This window comes from Apiospora aurea (genome assembly GCF_038362705.1).
Source record: "Apiospora aurea strain CBS 24483 chromosome Unknown utg000007l_segment0_segment0, whole genome shotgun sequence".
Classification (NCBI taxonomy): Eukaryota; Fungi; Ascomycota; class Sordariomycetes; order Amphisphaeriales; family Apiosporaceae; genus Apiospora; species Apiospora aurea.
Window position 1 is genome coordinate 2,463,572 of NW_027117394.1, and position 15,737 is coordinate 2,479,308.

The 15,737-nt window shown below is 54.0% G+C and overlaps 3 protein-coding genes across 3 annotated transcripts; 1 reads left to right on the forward strand and 2 right to left on the reverse strand.

The window, feature by feature from the left end:
- Positions 1-4,505: 4,505 nt before the first annotated feature.
- On the forward strand, positions 4,506-7,666 carry PG986_011007 (uncharacterized protein; the record flags this gene model as incomplete). Its single annotated transcript, XM_066847229.1, has 3 exons — positions 4,506-5,002; positions 5,060-5,441; positions 5,582-7,666. The coding sequence occupies 3 exons, from the start codon at positions 4,506-4,508 to the stop codon at positions 7,664-7,666; spliced, it is 2,964 nt and encodes a 987-aa protein (XP_066696720.1).
- A 1,991-nt stretch (positions 7,667-9,657) lies between these two features.
- On the reverse strand, positions 9,658-10,690 carry PG986_011008 (uncharacterized protein; the record flags this gene model as incomplete). The annotated part of the gene is made up of 2 exons (XM_066847230.1): positions 9,658-10,533; positions 10,610-10,690. 2 exons carry the CDS (start codon positions 10,688-10,690, stop codon positions 9,658-9,660), a joined length of 957 nt encoding a protein of 318 aa, XP_066696721.1.
- A 2,138-nt stretch (positions 10,691-12,828) lies between these two features.
- Positions 12,829-14,894, reverse strand: PG986_011009 (putative protein kinase DBF20; the record flags this gene model as incomplete). Its single annotated transcript, XM_066847231.1, has 2 exons — positions 12,829-13,180; positions 13,234-14,894. The coding sequence occupies 2 exons, from the start codon at positions 14,892-14,894 to the stop codon at positions 12,829-12,831; spliced, it is 2,013 nt and encodes a 670-aa protein (XP_066696722.1).
- Between the last annotated feature and the right edge of the window lie 843 nt (positions 14,895-15,737).

Below are 15,737 nucleotides of genomic sequence, written 5' to 3' on the forward strand. Positions count from 1 at the left end.
GCAACACCCAGCAGCGTACAGCTTCGGCAATTTACATGTGATTGGTCATCACGACAGCTAATATCAATACTCCGGACGAATGAAGGGTTCTGGCCAAACAAGACTCCCAGCGCGTGGGGAAGGGCGCCAGATACCGCATTGTGCATGCTCTATCCCCAAATAGCATGCCCGTGCACACATATGTATATCCGCCTCCTGGTGAATTTCTATCCCTTGCCTTGTGGGTTTATATTTCGTTTCAAGTAAGCATCTCGGCAACTTTTACCACACACGTATGTACACACCACAGGCGCTGAGGCGCCGGAGCCTTCTGGAATACGTCGGCTGTAATCAAATGTCAGCGTTTACTGATCATCGGGTATGCCGCCACATGGATTTCGGGTGGGACATGCGGAGGCGATCGGGGCCATCTCCGATATGTACGGGCGAATATGCCGTTTACCGCGGTATTTGGAGGCAACGAATCACGCACATTCCATTTGGCAAGAGACTGCAGAAAGAAAGGAATGCGCCTCAGTGCTGATGCTTGTCCTGCATGGGCTGACCAATGGAGTATAGCACACCGATGGTATACTGAAACTACAACTGTGAAATGTCTATCATGATCTTGGTGGATAGCCCTCCTGGCCCAGTCGCCCGGCACCGCGCGACAGCGGATTGCACCAAAGTCGAAACTCAACCTTGCCCCCCTCCTCCTGGAAACCATGCACTTTGCTTGCTTTTATTGGCCGCTTTCAGCTGGCCTTGCAGTGGCCCGGCTCCAAGAGCCTCATCCGAATTGTATATTTTCCCGCAGGCTAGTGGATGACAACGCCGTCTTTACGCCGACAGGCAGCCCTAGTGCCAGGGCGGAACCACCACTCGGGAAGGACCAAGTGCTCCCATCCACAAAGAACCCACCGTATACCACGACGATGAAGACTTGCATCGTGACATCGCCTGGTGGACTCTGAGGAAGCCTGGCTACGTATGTAGGTATGTATGCATGTATGTACGTACGATACAGCATGCAACTGTCGCAGTATAGGTTCTCTTAGAGTCGCATCTCACGACGGCTTCGGCAAGATCCCCCTACCGCCCGGCATGTGGGTGGCCAGCAGGTTGCTATACCTCCTCATGCAAGGAACGCCGCAACGGGATAGTGGCAGATTGCGCCTGGTAAGTAGACACCCAGGCTGAAGAAATATAAATGGCGAATCCAATGTCGGGTCTCCGCCACCGAATGCGCGGCACGCCGCTCTCGAGAAGGAAAAGAATACATCAATTCGTCGGTGGCATTTTTCAGAGGGCAATTGCTACGTCACAAGCGGTACGCCAGCGCTCCCATTGAGCAGTTCTTTGGATAGACCACACGGCTCTATTGTAGGTAGGCATCATGACCACCGTAGTAGTGTACCGACTATTACCCTGGTTCATCGGTTTGGCCCTGGATGACATCAGGAAAAGCGGACGGGGAATCACGGACGCTCGTTGGCGGAGTCGCTAGTTCACGTCAAGACATACTGGCTCTGCTACTAAGCAGGAGTGCTTCTGAAAAGATTCCAGACTGACAAGCTCCAAGCACCAGAACTACCTACCTATTTAGGTATATATGTATATGCCAGCAAAAGGAAAACGATTTTGTGGTCGTTTTTGAATTGGTCGAGGTGGTTATTTCGGTGTCTTGTCATTGTCTGCACTGTAGTGGGCACCAAAGTGCGCGTGCGGGCCATTTGACATTGGATTTCTAATAAGAGAAGCACCGGAGTGTGCTCATGGACAACAAATATCCAACATGTAAGATCTTAGCATGGCTTCAGGTGGCAACGTCAGGAGACCCATGCTGCACTTTGGTACCGTCGCACGCGCTGCCCATGCAGTCTGCTTTTAGAGACCCAAGTTGCCGTTTACGGAACCCGCCATGGAGACTATAAAATATTTCGAGTTACATTAGGATGGCCGAATTTGGAAGGGGGTCACCCTCAAGCAGCCAAACACTCGATAAACACTCGACGACACGCCATCAACACCGGCTCACTGTCTTGCGCGAATGCTGAAGATGAAGGCGCACTGCTTGACGTTGACGGGACTTCGGCGCGACGAGGAGGCTTGATATGTACGGCCTCGGAGTTTGACCGCGATCGAGGGAGAAAGAGAGAGAGCTGTCTGCCAGCCATGCGACACTGAGCCCACAAAAGCGCCCAGATCCACACATGCAACCATGCTAGCGTTATGTAGTACTGTGGTCGGCGTCCAACCACACCGAGCATGGACATTCTGGCAAGGATTAGCTAGATCCTTCTGAAGGTCCTCAGATGTGGACTGTCGGGGGTGCCTGTTAGTGCTCTCTATTCGTAGCTACATACGTAGGCCCGGCTTGGTTTTCTTTCGCCTGACGGTGGCCCTTTATTCGGCAAGACCTCTGCAACAGAGTTCGGGCACAACCGGAACATCCCACGAAAGAGCGAAACGAGAAAACGACTCCGGGATCTGCCTGGCAAGCTGGGTCTCTCTTTTCTCTAGTCATCTAGCCAGGGTGCCCCCATCAGTCATCATCACCGTTGTCGCAATTTTGCCGGTGTTGATGAGTGAATGTGTATGATGCCCCGATGCATGTCTTTTTGGTACTTGACCTCCTCCCGGTGACGGCAAAGAGGTTGGGGCACAGCAGCAGCAGCAGTAGCAGTATCAGCCAGAGTGGGTTGCACGCGGGATGACGCTTCCCTTACTTTGAGCCTAAAAGTGCCATCCGCGACAACATTGTGGTTTCTTACTCGCCGTGGGCTGGGAGAGAACGGAAGTTAAGAGCGAGGAGAAACAGACGCATATGTATTTGAGTTGAGAGAAGGCACCGAGAGCAAGATATTTCTATTTGTGGTAGAAGAGGGCATCCTTGAGTATACCTTACATAATGTAGCTAATAAGACATGCTCTCGCAGATTCCCGTGAAAGACGTTGAGGGCGACACAGCGCATGGAGGGCGCTCCGTCTTTGGGGAACAGTGAATGACTGACTGGGATTTTTTTTGGTGTGTTTTAATTAACCGCCCAGCCAGTCATTCCCGGCCTACCTGGCCTGCCTCAAGTGTAACTGTAACCGCACTTATTTCTGAGCCAGCAGCCGACATCGTCCCCCCACTAAGAGCAATAATTGCGCTGCAGACCGGATCCACCACCCACTGCCTACTTTACATGCCTGCTTGTACTTCGCTTCAGGCGTGACGCAGAAGCCCGCCCGCCCTTGACCAACATGAACTCTCTCTCTCTGCGCAGTTTGAGTCTGCGTCTGCGTCTGCGTCTGAGCTGGGGGGGGTCTCTGAGTTTCTAAGCTTTTCAGTCTTCCATGGAACACAGAGAGAGGCCGAGGGTTCCCCTCCTCCCCTCCATTCGAGATCAGATTGGTCCGTCCGACCTTTGCAACCCTGGACAATTGAGCTTCTTGCAGTTGAGGGATGGATGCGCCCACCCTCCACCACCCACATTGACCACTTGGTATCCTTGGCTTGACTTAACCAGAAGGACCCTCGCGCCTCGAGCTCGTACCGGTACTCTGCATGGACATTTCCATGTCAGTCCAGTGGGCATACCCCAGCATCTTTTTTCTACCTCCTCCTCCCAGGCAAGCAACCAAGCAACCAAGCCAGCCAGCCAGCCAGCCAGCCAGCCAGCATACATGCTGCTACCTCATAGCGTGGCTCAAGGAAGGTCGCTCAATGTCCATGGTTCTACATATGGCAACAACATCGCCATACCTGCCATACCTACGGCTTCCTCAAAGTGCTATTAGCCAGTAATAATAACCTAGTGGCTTGCAGTGGGTGGACGGAAGTCTCTTCTTCCCATCCCATGCCACTGTCATTGTACTCCCTCTCCGCCCTCCACACACAGCCAAACCACAGTAATTCTCTCGTTTCCCCTCCGATCCTCACAGAGGAGGCCTGGTTCTCCTCCCCAACCCTGCCCTGCCTGTGCCCTGCCTGTTCCTCTTTGGTCAGCCCAGCGCGTGAAGAGCAGTGGGACCCTATCCGTAAACATACATACACCCAAATCCGAGAGTCTCAGGGCATCCGATGCATATAGAGTCAGTCTACATTATGTAGAGAGCAATTACCCTGCTGTGGATTCAATCGGCCCTACAGCTAACGCCGCTTCTGCTCCCGTACCCTTACCGAGCCGGTGTTCCAGACTATCCCTCCCCCATTACTACGAGAGACCACAATTATTACTATTAGAGAACCAGAGCGTAACAAACGGGGGGCAAGAGAGGGCACTTGCTTTTCTATACCTCCCTCACTACACACCTTAAGTACAGGCTACACGACCCTACCCTACCAAAAAGCAGTTTCTATTACATACTCGTTATCCAAATCGAGCGCCTGTCAACCGAACTCTGAGACGTGGGGATCTGAGATCTTATTGTGTTGTATTGTATCAACCAAGTATTACACAAACCTTCGGCGGCAGAATCGCACAAGACCTAAACAGCGTCACCGGTCTCGCATGAGACCACGGCGTTGACGTACGACCATGGCCGCCCTTGCGACGTCACCATTTTCTTCTTCCACCACCACAAGTCCTTCCAGAATCATGGACCCCACGACGACAGAGCACGACTTCCGCTTCCCGCGTAGGCCCTTGGACTCGATGTCCGCTGCGCTGGCCGACCATGACGGGAACAACCAGCATGCGAACTTCACCGCCGCCGACGAGAACAGCCCCAGCGACTTGCGCATGCAAGAATTGAAACTGGGTCTCCATCCGTACGCCGGTGCGGGCGGCGACCACGGCGCGCACGGCATCCTGGCTTCGTCCATCTTTCCCACCTGGAGGGATGGCATGGCTAGTCAGGATGGAGACCTCGAGCAGATGCAGCAGAGTGATCCCCTTGCGACCCAGATATGGCGCTTTTTCAAACAGACGAAGCAGAACCTGCCCTGCCAGGAGCGGATGGAAAATCTTACGTGGCGCATGATGCACGCTAAGTTGAGAAAAAAGAGGCAGGAGGAAGAGGCCGCGGCTAATAAGTATGTTTGCGAAATGATTGCGTGCTTTCCAGATGGATTGTCTAATCATTCCGTCAGGGCATCGACTCTTCAACCATCGGTGAACAATAATGCGGGGACTACGGGCAACAACGCTCCCAGTGGTATTGCTCAACTGAGGAAAACATCGGACCAAAACCTTCACCAACCCGAGCCGATGAATCTCGACGACTTCATATTCTCCGAGAATGTTGCGACGCCGGCAGGCTTGGCGGACACGCCGTCGCCAGAACTCTCTACAAAGCACTTGGAGGACAAGCCAGCACATGTTTCTGCCGCCGCGATTCCTATCAAATCTCGCAAGGTGGCTACGCAGCATTTCGTTCCGCAATCGGTGCCCGTACCACCGCACCAAAAACACCAGGACGAGTTCGGCTATGTCACTAGGCATGCTCGAAAAACCAGTGTCGACGAGCGACGGGTGAGTCTTCTTTATCTATGCGGGAGAGGAGAGGATGGTGCGCATGATGGCACTGTCGAATCACAAGGGCTCGCTTCCCATGCCGATCATTCCTCTATCTCGGCCCTGGTATTGGTGCAGATAACTAACCCTCCTTCCAGACTCGAAACCTCAAGCGTCCTGCCGACTTCTCCCCTCAAGTCCCTGCGGTCGAAAGCCACTCGGTCGCCAATGGATTAGATGCTGACTCCGATCTCCATGAATACTCACTAGATCAACCTCATTCTACCCGCATGGGTCAAATGTCCCACCCTAGCGTGCCCTTCCCGCTTGACACTTTTCACATGGAGCATGACCCCATTATCACGTCGGCAGGACCCTTCCAACAGAACTTCTCCTTTTCGCCGTCAACATCTCCGATGGTTACACATGGCTTCACCAACATGTTCAACCAACACCCCATGGGCCAGAGCTCGATGAACTCGCACAGCTTCTATTCACCTCCTGGTTCCGCCTTCCCTTCGACTGCAAGCACACCGCATCCTATGCCCGATAACGAAAACATGTTCTTCGGGTCGGTCGATGTTCGACACCAGAGAACTCAAGCCTTCCGTCATGGACATGGACATGGCCATGGCCATGGCCACGGGCCATTTGGCAACGCGATGGGACAGCAGTTCATGCACCAAGGAAACAACAACTCCATGTTCCATGCACCAAACACTACGGGTCCAGACACCGGAAATGTATTTGCGCCCTCGAGCAACTTTGGGCATGTCGATCCTAGCCAGGTATTCCACTCAGACAACCAGGCGCGATCTCCTGGTGTCGGCTTAATGCAGGAAAACATGTTCTCTTTTGGGGCCGACTCTGATAATGAAGACGACGACGGCGGTGCGTTCCCTGACCGTAACATGGCATCACACCAAAGCTTTTCTCCCGGGATGGATGAGTCGGCTATGGACATCAGTCATTCCAATGCACTTGGGTGGGATGCCACTCTCCCTGGCCAATTTAGCACACAAGCCGCGCGGTATCCAGGCGGACCGACCCGTAAACAGGTCACTATTGGAGGCGCCACCACCGATCTATTCGACGCAAACGGTGAATGGGAGGGCCAGGGCAATCTTTCACGATCGCATTCTCAGTCGTTCAAACCTAACAATGGTAGAAACGGAAAGATACCCCGGAACGCTTCCACTCCGGGTGTGAACATGATGGGTCGTGGCAATGCTTTTGACAGACTAGCCCAGTCCAACCCCAATTCGCCTCCACCCGACGGGCCAGGCCATGCTTCGGGTTATTCCTCGGTTGCACCAAGCAGGCCGTCGTCCCCTTCTGCGTCTAAACAAGGATCCACGACAAATCTTCAGGCCGCTGCCGCAAATTCAGGAGACGGTAATGCTCCTACCACTTGTACCAACTGCTTCACCCAGACCACCCCTCTTTGGCGGCGGAACCCCGAGGGACAACCCCTGTGTAACGCTTGTGGATTGTTCCTGAAGCTACATGGTGTCGTTCGACCACTCAGCTTGAAGACGGACGTTATCAAGAAGCGAAACCGCGGCTCGGGTGCCAGCCTACCGGTCGGAGGTACTGCCACTCGGTCCAAGAAGGGCGGTGCGCCGGGCAACGCATCCGGACCAGCTTCGCGTAAGAACTCGACTTTGGGTATAACGACGACGAGCAAGCCTATCCAAGCTAGCACGCCTCCTGCCACGACCAACCGTGCTGGCAGCGCCAACGAAGGTGAGAGCCCTGCTAGCGGCGGTGCCGGCTCTGGCGGTAACACTGCGGGAAGCACTCCTACCAGCTACGCAGGCTCTTCGAACGGAGCTGTTGGTGGGAAAGGTGTGGTGCCAATTGCCGCGGCTCCCCCAAAGAATACCCCAGGCCCCGGCGCCGCATCTTTGCCGCGGAGTGGGGGTACCACCAACACCTCAAAACGCCAACGCCGGGGCAGCAAGAGCATTGGACCCAGTGAATCCAGTGGCATGGACATCGACAGCCCCGAAAGCTCTACTGGTTCCAATGATGCAACCCAGTCTGTCGGGTCATCAAGCGGGTTCATGAGTGGTATGGGCAACCCAGGCAACCTTGGCCTGGCAAACGGCTTTGGCATGACGCAACGGCCGATGATGGGTCCAGGCATGGTCGGTATGTCTTCAGGACCTCAGAGCGGCATTATGAACCCTGGCGCCGGTACTGGTCCACAAGAATGGGAATGGCTCACTATGAGTCTGTAAGCAACCTCACCTACGAGCTTCTGCAATGGCTTGCTACATGCTGCGTCGGACGTCTCGCTTGCCTCTACATATTCCTGATCCGTCGCCGCTGGCTGAAACCTTATCACAAGATTGCACATGGCCGTCGGGATTTCTTGATGTCTTCTGGCTCTTCTATTTATTTTTGATACCAAGTACCAGCTTGAGAGTCCGGGGTTTCATCATACCTCTCAAGCTGGGGTTCCTTTCGCCGTTGTCCTTCGGGACGGATTTAGTGAAGCCCGCACTTCCTGGGAAGTCAGTGGCGCTCTACTTGATGAACATCCGAAGCTTATGATGTATACTTGCACAACATACGTGCTCAAAGCATATATCCAATCTGGGTGATTTCCCGCTATACAATTTATGCAATACAGGTTGAGTATACCAAAGACGTGCCATGGGACATTTCCGCTTTCTTTACATGTTAAATTCTGCTGGAAGACATCTCTTGATGATTTGGCATGGGTGGGGATGTGCCCATGATGGATCACGATCGTTTCTTGCCTGCTGGCCTTGGAAGAAAGGAACATGGTGGTCGAGACAGCTGCGGCCATCCATACGTATTCGATTCGCCTTGCAAAAGCGTTCGCAGGGTTCGGCACGGATAGAGAATTTCTGGGAGAACTTGATACCATTTTGATTTTGTTTGTTTTATTGGAGACAGGCTCTGTTTTTCTAGAGATGGAGTCTTGCTGACTATATCTTTTCTTCTTCTTCCTCTCTTTCTCCTGCTTTGGGCGGGGATTGGTGATATCCCAAGTCGATTTACCTGACACGCAGGCATAGTCTACGGGGTTGCTACTGCTGCTGCTGCCAATGTACGCCTGTCCTTTCTGCATGCTCTTTCCATTGCAGGGGTCGAGGGGGAAGAAGGGGGAGGGGGCCTTTCTTAAGGGAGGGCAAATACAGCTATTTCTCCTTGAAAGCGACTGGCGCTGGTGGGATCTGTTTTTCTTTACTTTTATGCCGACTAGAGAGGGGTGGTGTATGTGGGTGCGTGGCTTGCTCGGGGTTGGGTCGGGTTGGTCATATGATGATGAATGACAAATGATACAAGCTACGCCGCGTTCTCTGCTTGCTGCGACGTTTTCCGCGATAGTTACCTATATCTTACCTCCCAACGAATACATACACTCAAACCGCACATGCATGTCTCTGGCTCTACTCATCAGGGGCTTGGTTGTGTTAGGTGAGCGATTTCTGTGATGAAGGCAGTAAGTACGGGGGCGTAGTTACAGTTTGGGAAGCATGTCTTGGGAAGGCCGGGATCCATGCGCAGGTAAGGTGTTGTTGATGTCTCAGGGACACGAACAGGAAGTGTTCGTTCGCTGGCAACCAAACCTCTTTTGCCCTACCTCCCAAGCTCCCGTCTGCTTACCGCCCGTCTCAGAACAGGTCTCGTTACGATTGATTGTATGGGAACAATTACGAAATGACCGACCTCAGAGTTTAACAAATCAATATGTATGGATGATAGCGTAGCCGGGATTTTATTCAAGTCGCTTCTGCCCATGTTGTCATATTTGTCCAACGAAGGTTTAAGGTAAAATGTCAGGAAGGTGAATAGATTGAGCAGAAGTCTCATGAACTCGTATACAGTATTCGTGCGAAATTATATCTTATGCTCTCGTAACATACTCGCTAAGACAGTAGAAAAGAAACGACTCTGAAGTTGCAACATGTCCATCTATCGTCCCCATTATGTACAATCTCTTTCAGCATATTCTGGTTCCTCCACAAAGCAATCTTCCAATGCTTGCATGACTAGTTCGAAAAGGGTGGCAGATGTACAATAGCAGAAAAAACGTACTGCGAAAGTAGTGGAGGGTGGATAAGGCGTTTCGTCGCATGCGTAGTATTTCCAAACGAAATCAGAAGATGTATCAAAAGGAGTCGTCAGGGTCAAGGAAGATGGTTCGGTCCAGACTTGGTCCTTTTGAGAGCGAGAAGCAATCCCAACAGAATTGCTCTTACAACATGCCAGCAATGACAATGACCGCGCCGAGCGCGATGCCCATCATGCCCGTGACCATGCTACCCTCCGACCCGCCGACCGGCGAACCACCAATGCGCGCAGCGCCGTTCCCGTTGGCGGCGCCCGTCGACGTGGCGATGCCGATGGTGGTGGAAGTGGTCAGGTCGCCGCTGATGGCGGCGGCGACGGTGGCCAAGCCCGTGAAGGTGGTGAGTGCGTCGTTGTTGTTGCCGTCCTTGGTCGTGATGGTGACGGTGCTGGTCTCGGTGGCGCCCCATTTCCAGCCGTTGCCCCAGCCGACCCAGCCGTTGAAGCCGCCGTGCGCGTTCCAGCCGCAGCCGGGACCCGCGAACCAGGGCGAGCCGTCGTTCATGCAGCCCGTCACCGTCACGACGCCGCCGGTCCAGGTCTTGGAGCCGGAGTACGCGCTCGCCCACTCGGACCACTGGGGGTTGTTGCCGCCCCAATTGTTGCCGTTGCCACCGCCGTTCTGGCCGTTGCCGTTGCCGAAGTTGCCGTTGCCGCCGGGGCCAAAGTTGTGCGAGCCGCCGTTGGGGCCGTTATTGTTGTTGGGGCCCCAGCCGCCGGGGGCGCCCCAGGTCACGGGGCCGCCGGGCAGGGTGACGGTGTGGACGCCCGTGGAGCCGGCGGATGTGCACTCGGCCCACTGCGAGCAGAGCGAGGAGCTCAGCTTGGCGTAGCTGCTGACGGCGGTGGGCGTGGCCTTGCAGCCGGAGGCCAGGCAGGACGAGATCTGGTTGCCCTTGTCGGAGTTGCAGTAGTCGGACTGCGCCGGCCAGTAGGGGGCGCTGTTGCCCGAGGCGGAGCTGGCCGCGGTGGCGGCAGCGTAGGCGGAGGAAAGACAGGTGTGCTAAAGCATACCGATGTCAGTTTCGGCGCGGACCTAGCAGGAGGAGTCATTGATGGATGACGTGGTAGATACTCACAGCACACTCAGGAGCTCCGTTCCACCATTGTGCTGAGGCGGCAGAAGGTGCCAGGACCCCGACCACAGTAGAAGTCTTCATGTTTGCGATTATTCGAAGTTTGATCGTTTGCTTGGTGTATTGTAGTTAGGTTGAAGTTGTTTGAGCAGACACTTGATAGTGTGTTGTTGTCGTGCGTCCGGATATAGGATTATGGAAATTGAAGCAGGGTGGTTGGGGGAAAGACGAGACATACATATACTTATATGACTTCTCACCTCCCTCTTTTTGATCCGAGATCGATGCACAAGACCCCGGCATGTGTCAGATCGTGTGGGTACAAGGATTACGCGGAAAAGACGCCAAAAGAAAACGAGAAAAGTAAGGCTCAAGCCTCCTCCATCCCACTACGTCGAAGCTGGACGTCATCATCGGCATCATCAACTATGGTCACTCGATTCCTTCCCCCCCGGGAGGGAGTATGCGCCGTTCGAAAGCTGAATAGTTGCGGCTAGGACGAGACACGTAAGGTTGCTTGTCCATCAAGGCGGCGGCGGGAGGAAGCATCGCCACCTGCCCATAGGGTTTTCCCTCCCTCTGTGTCAATAAATAAACAGAGAAAGAAGAAGCCTGCATGACGCTATCCCGGCGGGACAAGGCCGCAACCAAGGTAGACAAGATTTTGCTAAGTATAGGACAAGCTCCCTAGGGCTGCTAGCACCAAGGGACAAGAAAAGAGAGTTGTGTGTGTCTCCCCCCCCCTCTCTCTTCTCATGGTGTGGAAGCTGAAAGGATCTTCTTTCCGCGAGCCGCGCGTCGTCTTGTACATCATGGAAGCACTGCGGAGGGCAGTGGAAAGCTTGTACTACGCGATTTCTTCTGCATCATGCAAGAAAGCTGTGTGTGTATGCAAGATCGGGAGGCGTCAATGCCAATGCGCCGACGAGGTCGTCAGTTTGGGGCCAAGGCTCTGTACCACCTACCTACTTACTTACTATACAACCCACGTAGGGTAAAGCAAGATCCATTGGCCCAATGAACTAACGAGAAGGTGGGAGGTCGGTGTGTCGGCATTTAGACGACGACGACGACGACGACAGAGCAAAGCCCCCCTTCCTGTCCTTGGCTACGTGGCAACGGTGTTCCACTGCATACTTGCTCAGTCAGGCGGGCGGGCTGTATGCAGCAAAGGTCATGGCTGCCTGTCGTCCGCAAGTCAATTCAGCATAGAGGGAAAAGAAAATTCGTATCGTGTTCTCCCAGAGGTCTGGATAGAGTTATGGGAGTCGCTCGGCGTAAGCTTTGGCCGCCCCTTCCAGGGAAATCCTCCTTGCCTCCCAAGGTTGGGGTAGTCCGGAGAGGCGGGTCCAGGGTAGCAGGTACGGGTAGCAGGTGCTCAAGACCAAGAGGCGGACGGTGCACCGGTCCCGAGAAGCAAAGGAAGAGACAATACCGACAAGACTTATTGGTGTAGACGCAAATCTCTTGGGCCGATTGGCAGATGTCTCTGTCCAGTGTCTTGGGCATCATCAATCACTCTGTGTCAAGATCGTCAAGCGGTCAATTGGCATGGCAAAGCAGAAGAGCTTGGTGGTGCTGATGACGACGACGGCCAGCTGGCGCCATGTCGATAGAAAAACGCACCTGCTGTCTCGCTTGGCACACGAGCTTCAAGAAAACCACCAGATGAACGGATTGAATAGATGACGAACATAATAGAGAATAACCACCATCCCGGCATACTTTGCACTCACGGTAAAAATAGAAGTTAAGGGCCCAAGGGCGGTATGAAAATTGTATTTTATTACACAACTATTATACATGACGGCCCAGTAGTACGACCTTTGTGCTCTCCTGACCCTTTCCAGGTCTGCCTGGCCGGCTCCGTGCCTTCATTATCCTGCTTGGTCCAACACACTCGCAGTACTGAATCAAAGAAGGCTTGCTTTGCCAATGACCCTTGTTTAGGCCCCCTGTAACCCATAACTCCGGTAGCTGGGACTCAAGACCCCCAAAAGCTTGACCCCCTTGCAAGACTGGCGACAATAAGAGAAGAACTCAAAGCACGGCCTCACTGCCCAAAAATACATCTCGTCTCAATTCACCATGACGTCCAGACGTGCGTGGAAAAACTCTGCCAGCTTTTGCCACGCTTCCACGCCACACTCAGAACCAGGCCACCTCGTATGCGCCGCGCCAACATTCTACCGCCTTATGAACTTAGAAAACGGATGCCGACCCTACAGCATCGTCCCGAACGCCCCATCCGTCTGGATGGGTTTCCGTGGGCTACCACTCTCGTCGGTTTTGCGGTGGCGGAAGGTAAACCCAACGAAGAGAGACTTGGCCATATCTTCTTCCCGGTCCGCCATGGTCTCAAGGGCCTGTTGTTTTTCATGGACCTCCTTGTACTTGGCCATGTCAGCCTCGTTGGAGAAGTCGTCAAAGTAGCCAGCGTCCGTTTCCGAGTCCAGCTCGGGTACGAACGGCGCCTTGGTCTGCCTCAGCATGACCCAATCCACTTCACTAAAGTATTGATGCTCGCAGATATCCTTGATGTTGGAGAAGCGCTTGGATCGGGAGTTGATACACCTGGTAATCATTAGTCAGCCGTCTACCTCAAATTTCAATCATGGGGGCCTTACGTCGTAATGAAATTCCATGTCCTGTTGCTGAGGAAATAGTTCGGATCCTCCCAGACGGGTCGTTTGAGCACCTCCTTCCAGTGCTTGAGGTTGCGCCAGGTTTCATCCGCCGTGGAGCCAGCGAAGGGCGGGAACCCGGTCAGAGCCTCGAAAAGCATACATCCCAAGCTCCAATAATCAACCGTGTAGTCGTATTCCTCGCCGCGCAACACCTCGGGGGCCATGTAGTCAGGAGATCCTACTATAGACTTTGCGTAGTTGACGTCTTTCTCCCGCATCGACCGGTAACCATCCCGGCGCTCAGCAATGGTTCGCTGGTCCATTGGCTTGCCAAAGGGCACACTCGTCGCCGAAGCCTTCTCGAGCTTGACACGCATAGACTCGATCTTGGCAGGTGCCAACATGCCAGCAGCCAGTCCAAAGTCGGTCAGTTTGACATGACCGGTAGAATCAACCAGGAAGTTTTCGGGCTTCAAATCTCGATGAATGTACCCAAGCTGGTGCAGAGCATCGACCGAACAGAACATCTCGGCGATGTAGAAGCGGGCGTGACGGTTGGACAGCACGCCCGTGTTGTTGAGCAGCGTTCTGAAATCCCCACCTGGCACGTATTCCATCGCAAGATAGATACTCTTGTCATCTTGGAAAGAGTACAACAGGCGGACTAGCCACTCACTCTTGGCCGTCGTGAGAATGTCTCGCTCAGTCAGGACGTGGCGGACCTCGTCCAACTTGAAGAGCAAACGCTTGCTCATGACCTTTAACGCGCACACCTCCTTTGTGTCCTTCTTCTGCGCGAGGTAAACTTGACCGTAGCCACCTTGGCCGACTTGGGTGAGGATTTGGAAATCGCCCTGTCGAAGACGAACCCGCCGCTTTCGCAAGTTCGCTCGCTCTCTGCCCTTGTACTTGGTCCACAGCTGTTTGTAAGTATCATTGTCGGTTTGCGGCGGCGGCGGCACTTCCTCCTTGAAAGCAGTGAAACGACTTTGGCGCGAGCCAACGTAGGTGAGCAAATCGAAATAGTAGTCGAGGAAGTACAGCTGAGTGACATTGACCATCCGGCGCACATTTGGCTTCTTGAGGATTTCGAGCTCTTCGGGTGTTAGTCCACGAGAGGTGTTAAACTTCTTGTTACTCGCGGGCGTGTTAGATCGGCCCTCTTTTTCACGAGCCCCGTAGATCTCGTGGCGGGAGATGGCGGCTTGGTTGTGGGTGTAAGTCAACGCCTCCGAGGCCGCGGGTGCGGCCCTTGGGATACGGGAAGGGGGCGTGTTCTCTTGTTCCTGCTTCTTCAGCGGGCTTCCCGGGGAGTTGGTCTGCTTGTGGATGATGCTTTCGTCAACTACCGAGCCATTGCTGAAGTAGCTGTCGTCTGCGGGTAGCAGATTGCTCCTGACGGGCGATAGAGGACTGGGTCCAGTCTGTGGTCGCAACTTGAGGGGGCTATCGAGGCCATTGTTGGCGCCGATTTTCATGGCATTGTCGAAGGCAGATGGGAGGTCATTTTGGCCTGGCGGGACAGTCTTCTTGCTGGGACTGCCCTGGGGAGTCGAGATTGGCGTGATCCAGCTGGTGGTTTGCACCGGAGTGTCAGGCCGGTCTGACCTGGGGTCTTTGGAGGCTTGGCCCGGAAACATGCTGGAGATGAAGCTCGCCATGACGTTCTGCCAACAACAACGTCAAGCAGATGTGGTGGGGAAGGTTTGCAGACAGCAGGGTTGGCTCGGCCGCTTTGCAGCTTGCTGCCCAAGGAGGCTGATGTAACGCTTGCAAAGGCGCGTCAGAAGAGGAGGGGAGCGTATGCAGACGATTGAACGGGGGCACGTAAATATCTGGGACAGGAAGAGATGCCAGACCAAGATCAAGCCAGTCGCAAGACGCAGATGTATGTAGAAGGGAGGGGAGGAGGGGGAGAAGTAAGTGCAAGGAGCGGGAGAGCGACCAAGGGATCTAATGTGTATCCACGATCTTAATCCCCGGGATGATGATGCGACCTGAACTACGGACGTATTGATATGGGCGACTAAACCTATGTCAGTTTGGTGGTGGGTTGTTGTATGGATTGGTACCCGATCAGATGGATTTCGGATTGCGATTATTTGGCGGGGAATCCAAACAACATTGGCAGTGTTGCAGGCAGGGGGGCTTGTCGTCCGGGTAGCCAGCCAAAAGAAAAGACACAGCGCTGTACGTGTACAAGAAATTGCGCCGTCGTGTAGCCCGAGCAGCACGTACCTGCAGCTGTGCTGACTTGTTGTTCAGGGCGGTACTGGGCTGTAGGGGGCAGGACTGGGCAGGACTGGGCAATGTACCCTGGTCAAACTAAAGTAGAGGTTGGCAGGTTGGCAGGTAGCAGCAGCAGCAGAGTAACACCGGCCGAAGTCTCTGTTTTGGTTGGCAGGGCCGGCAGGGCCGGCAGGTCGCATTCACGTCGGGATGGTAGATTGTAAACTTGTTTTCTCAATAGAAGCCGGTGTTCTTTTTTGTTGTTGTCTCGCGAT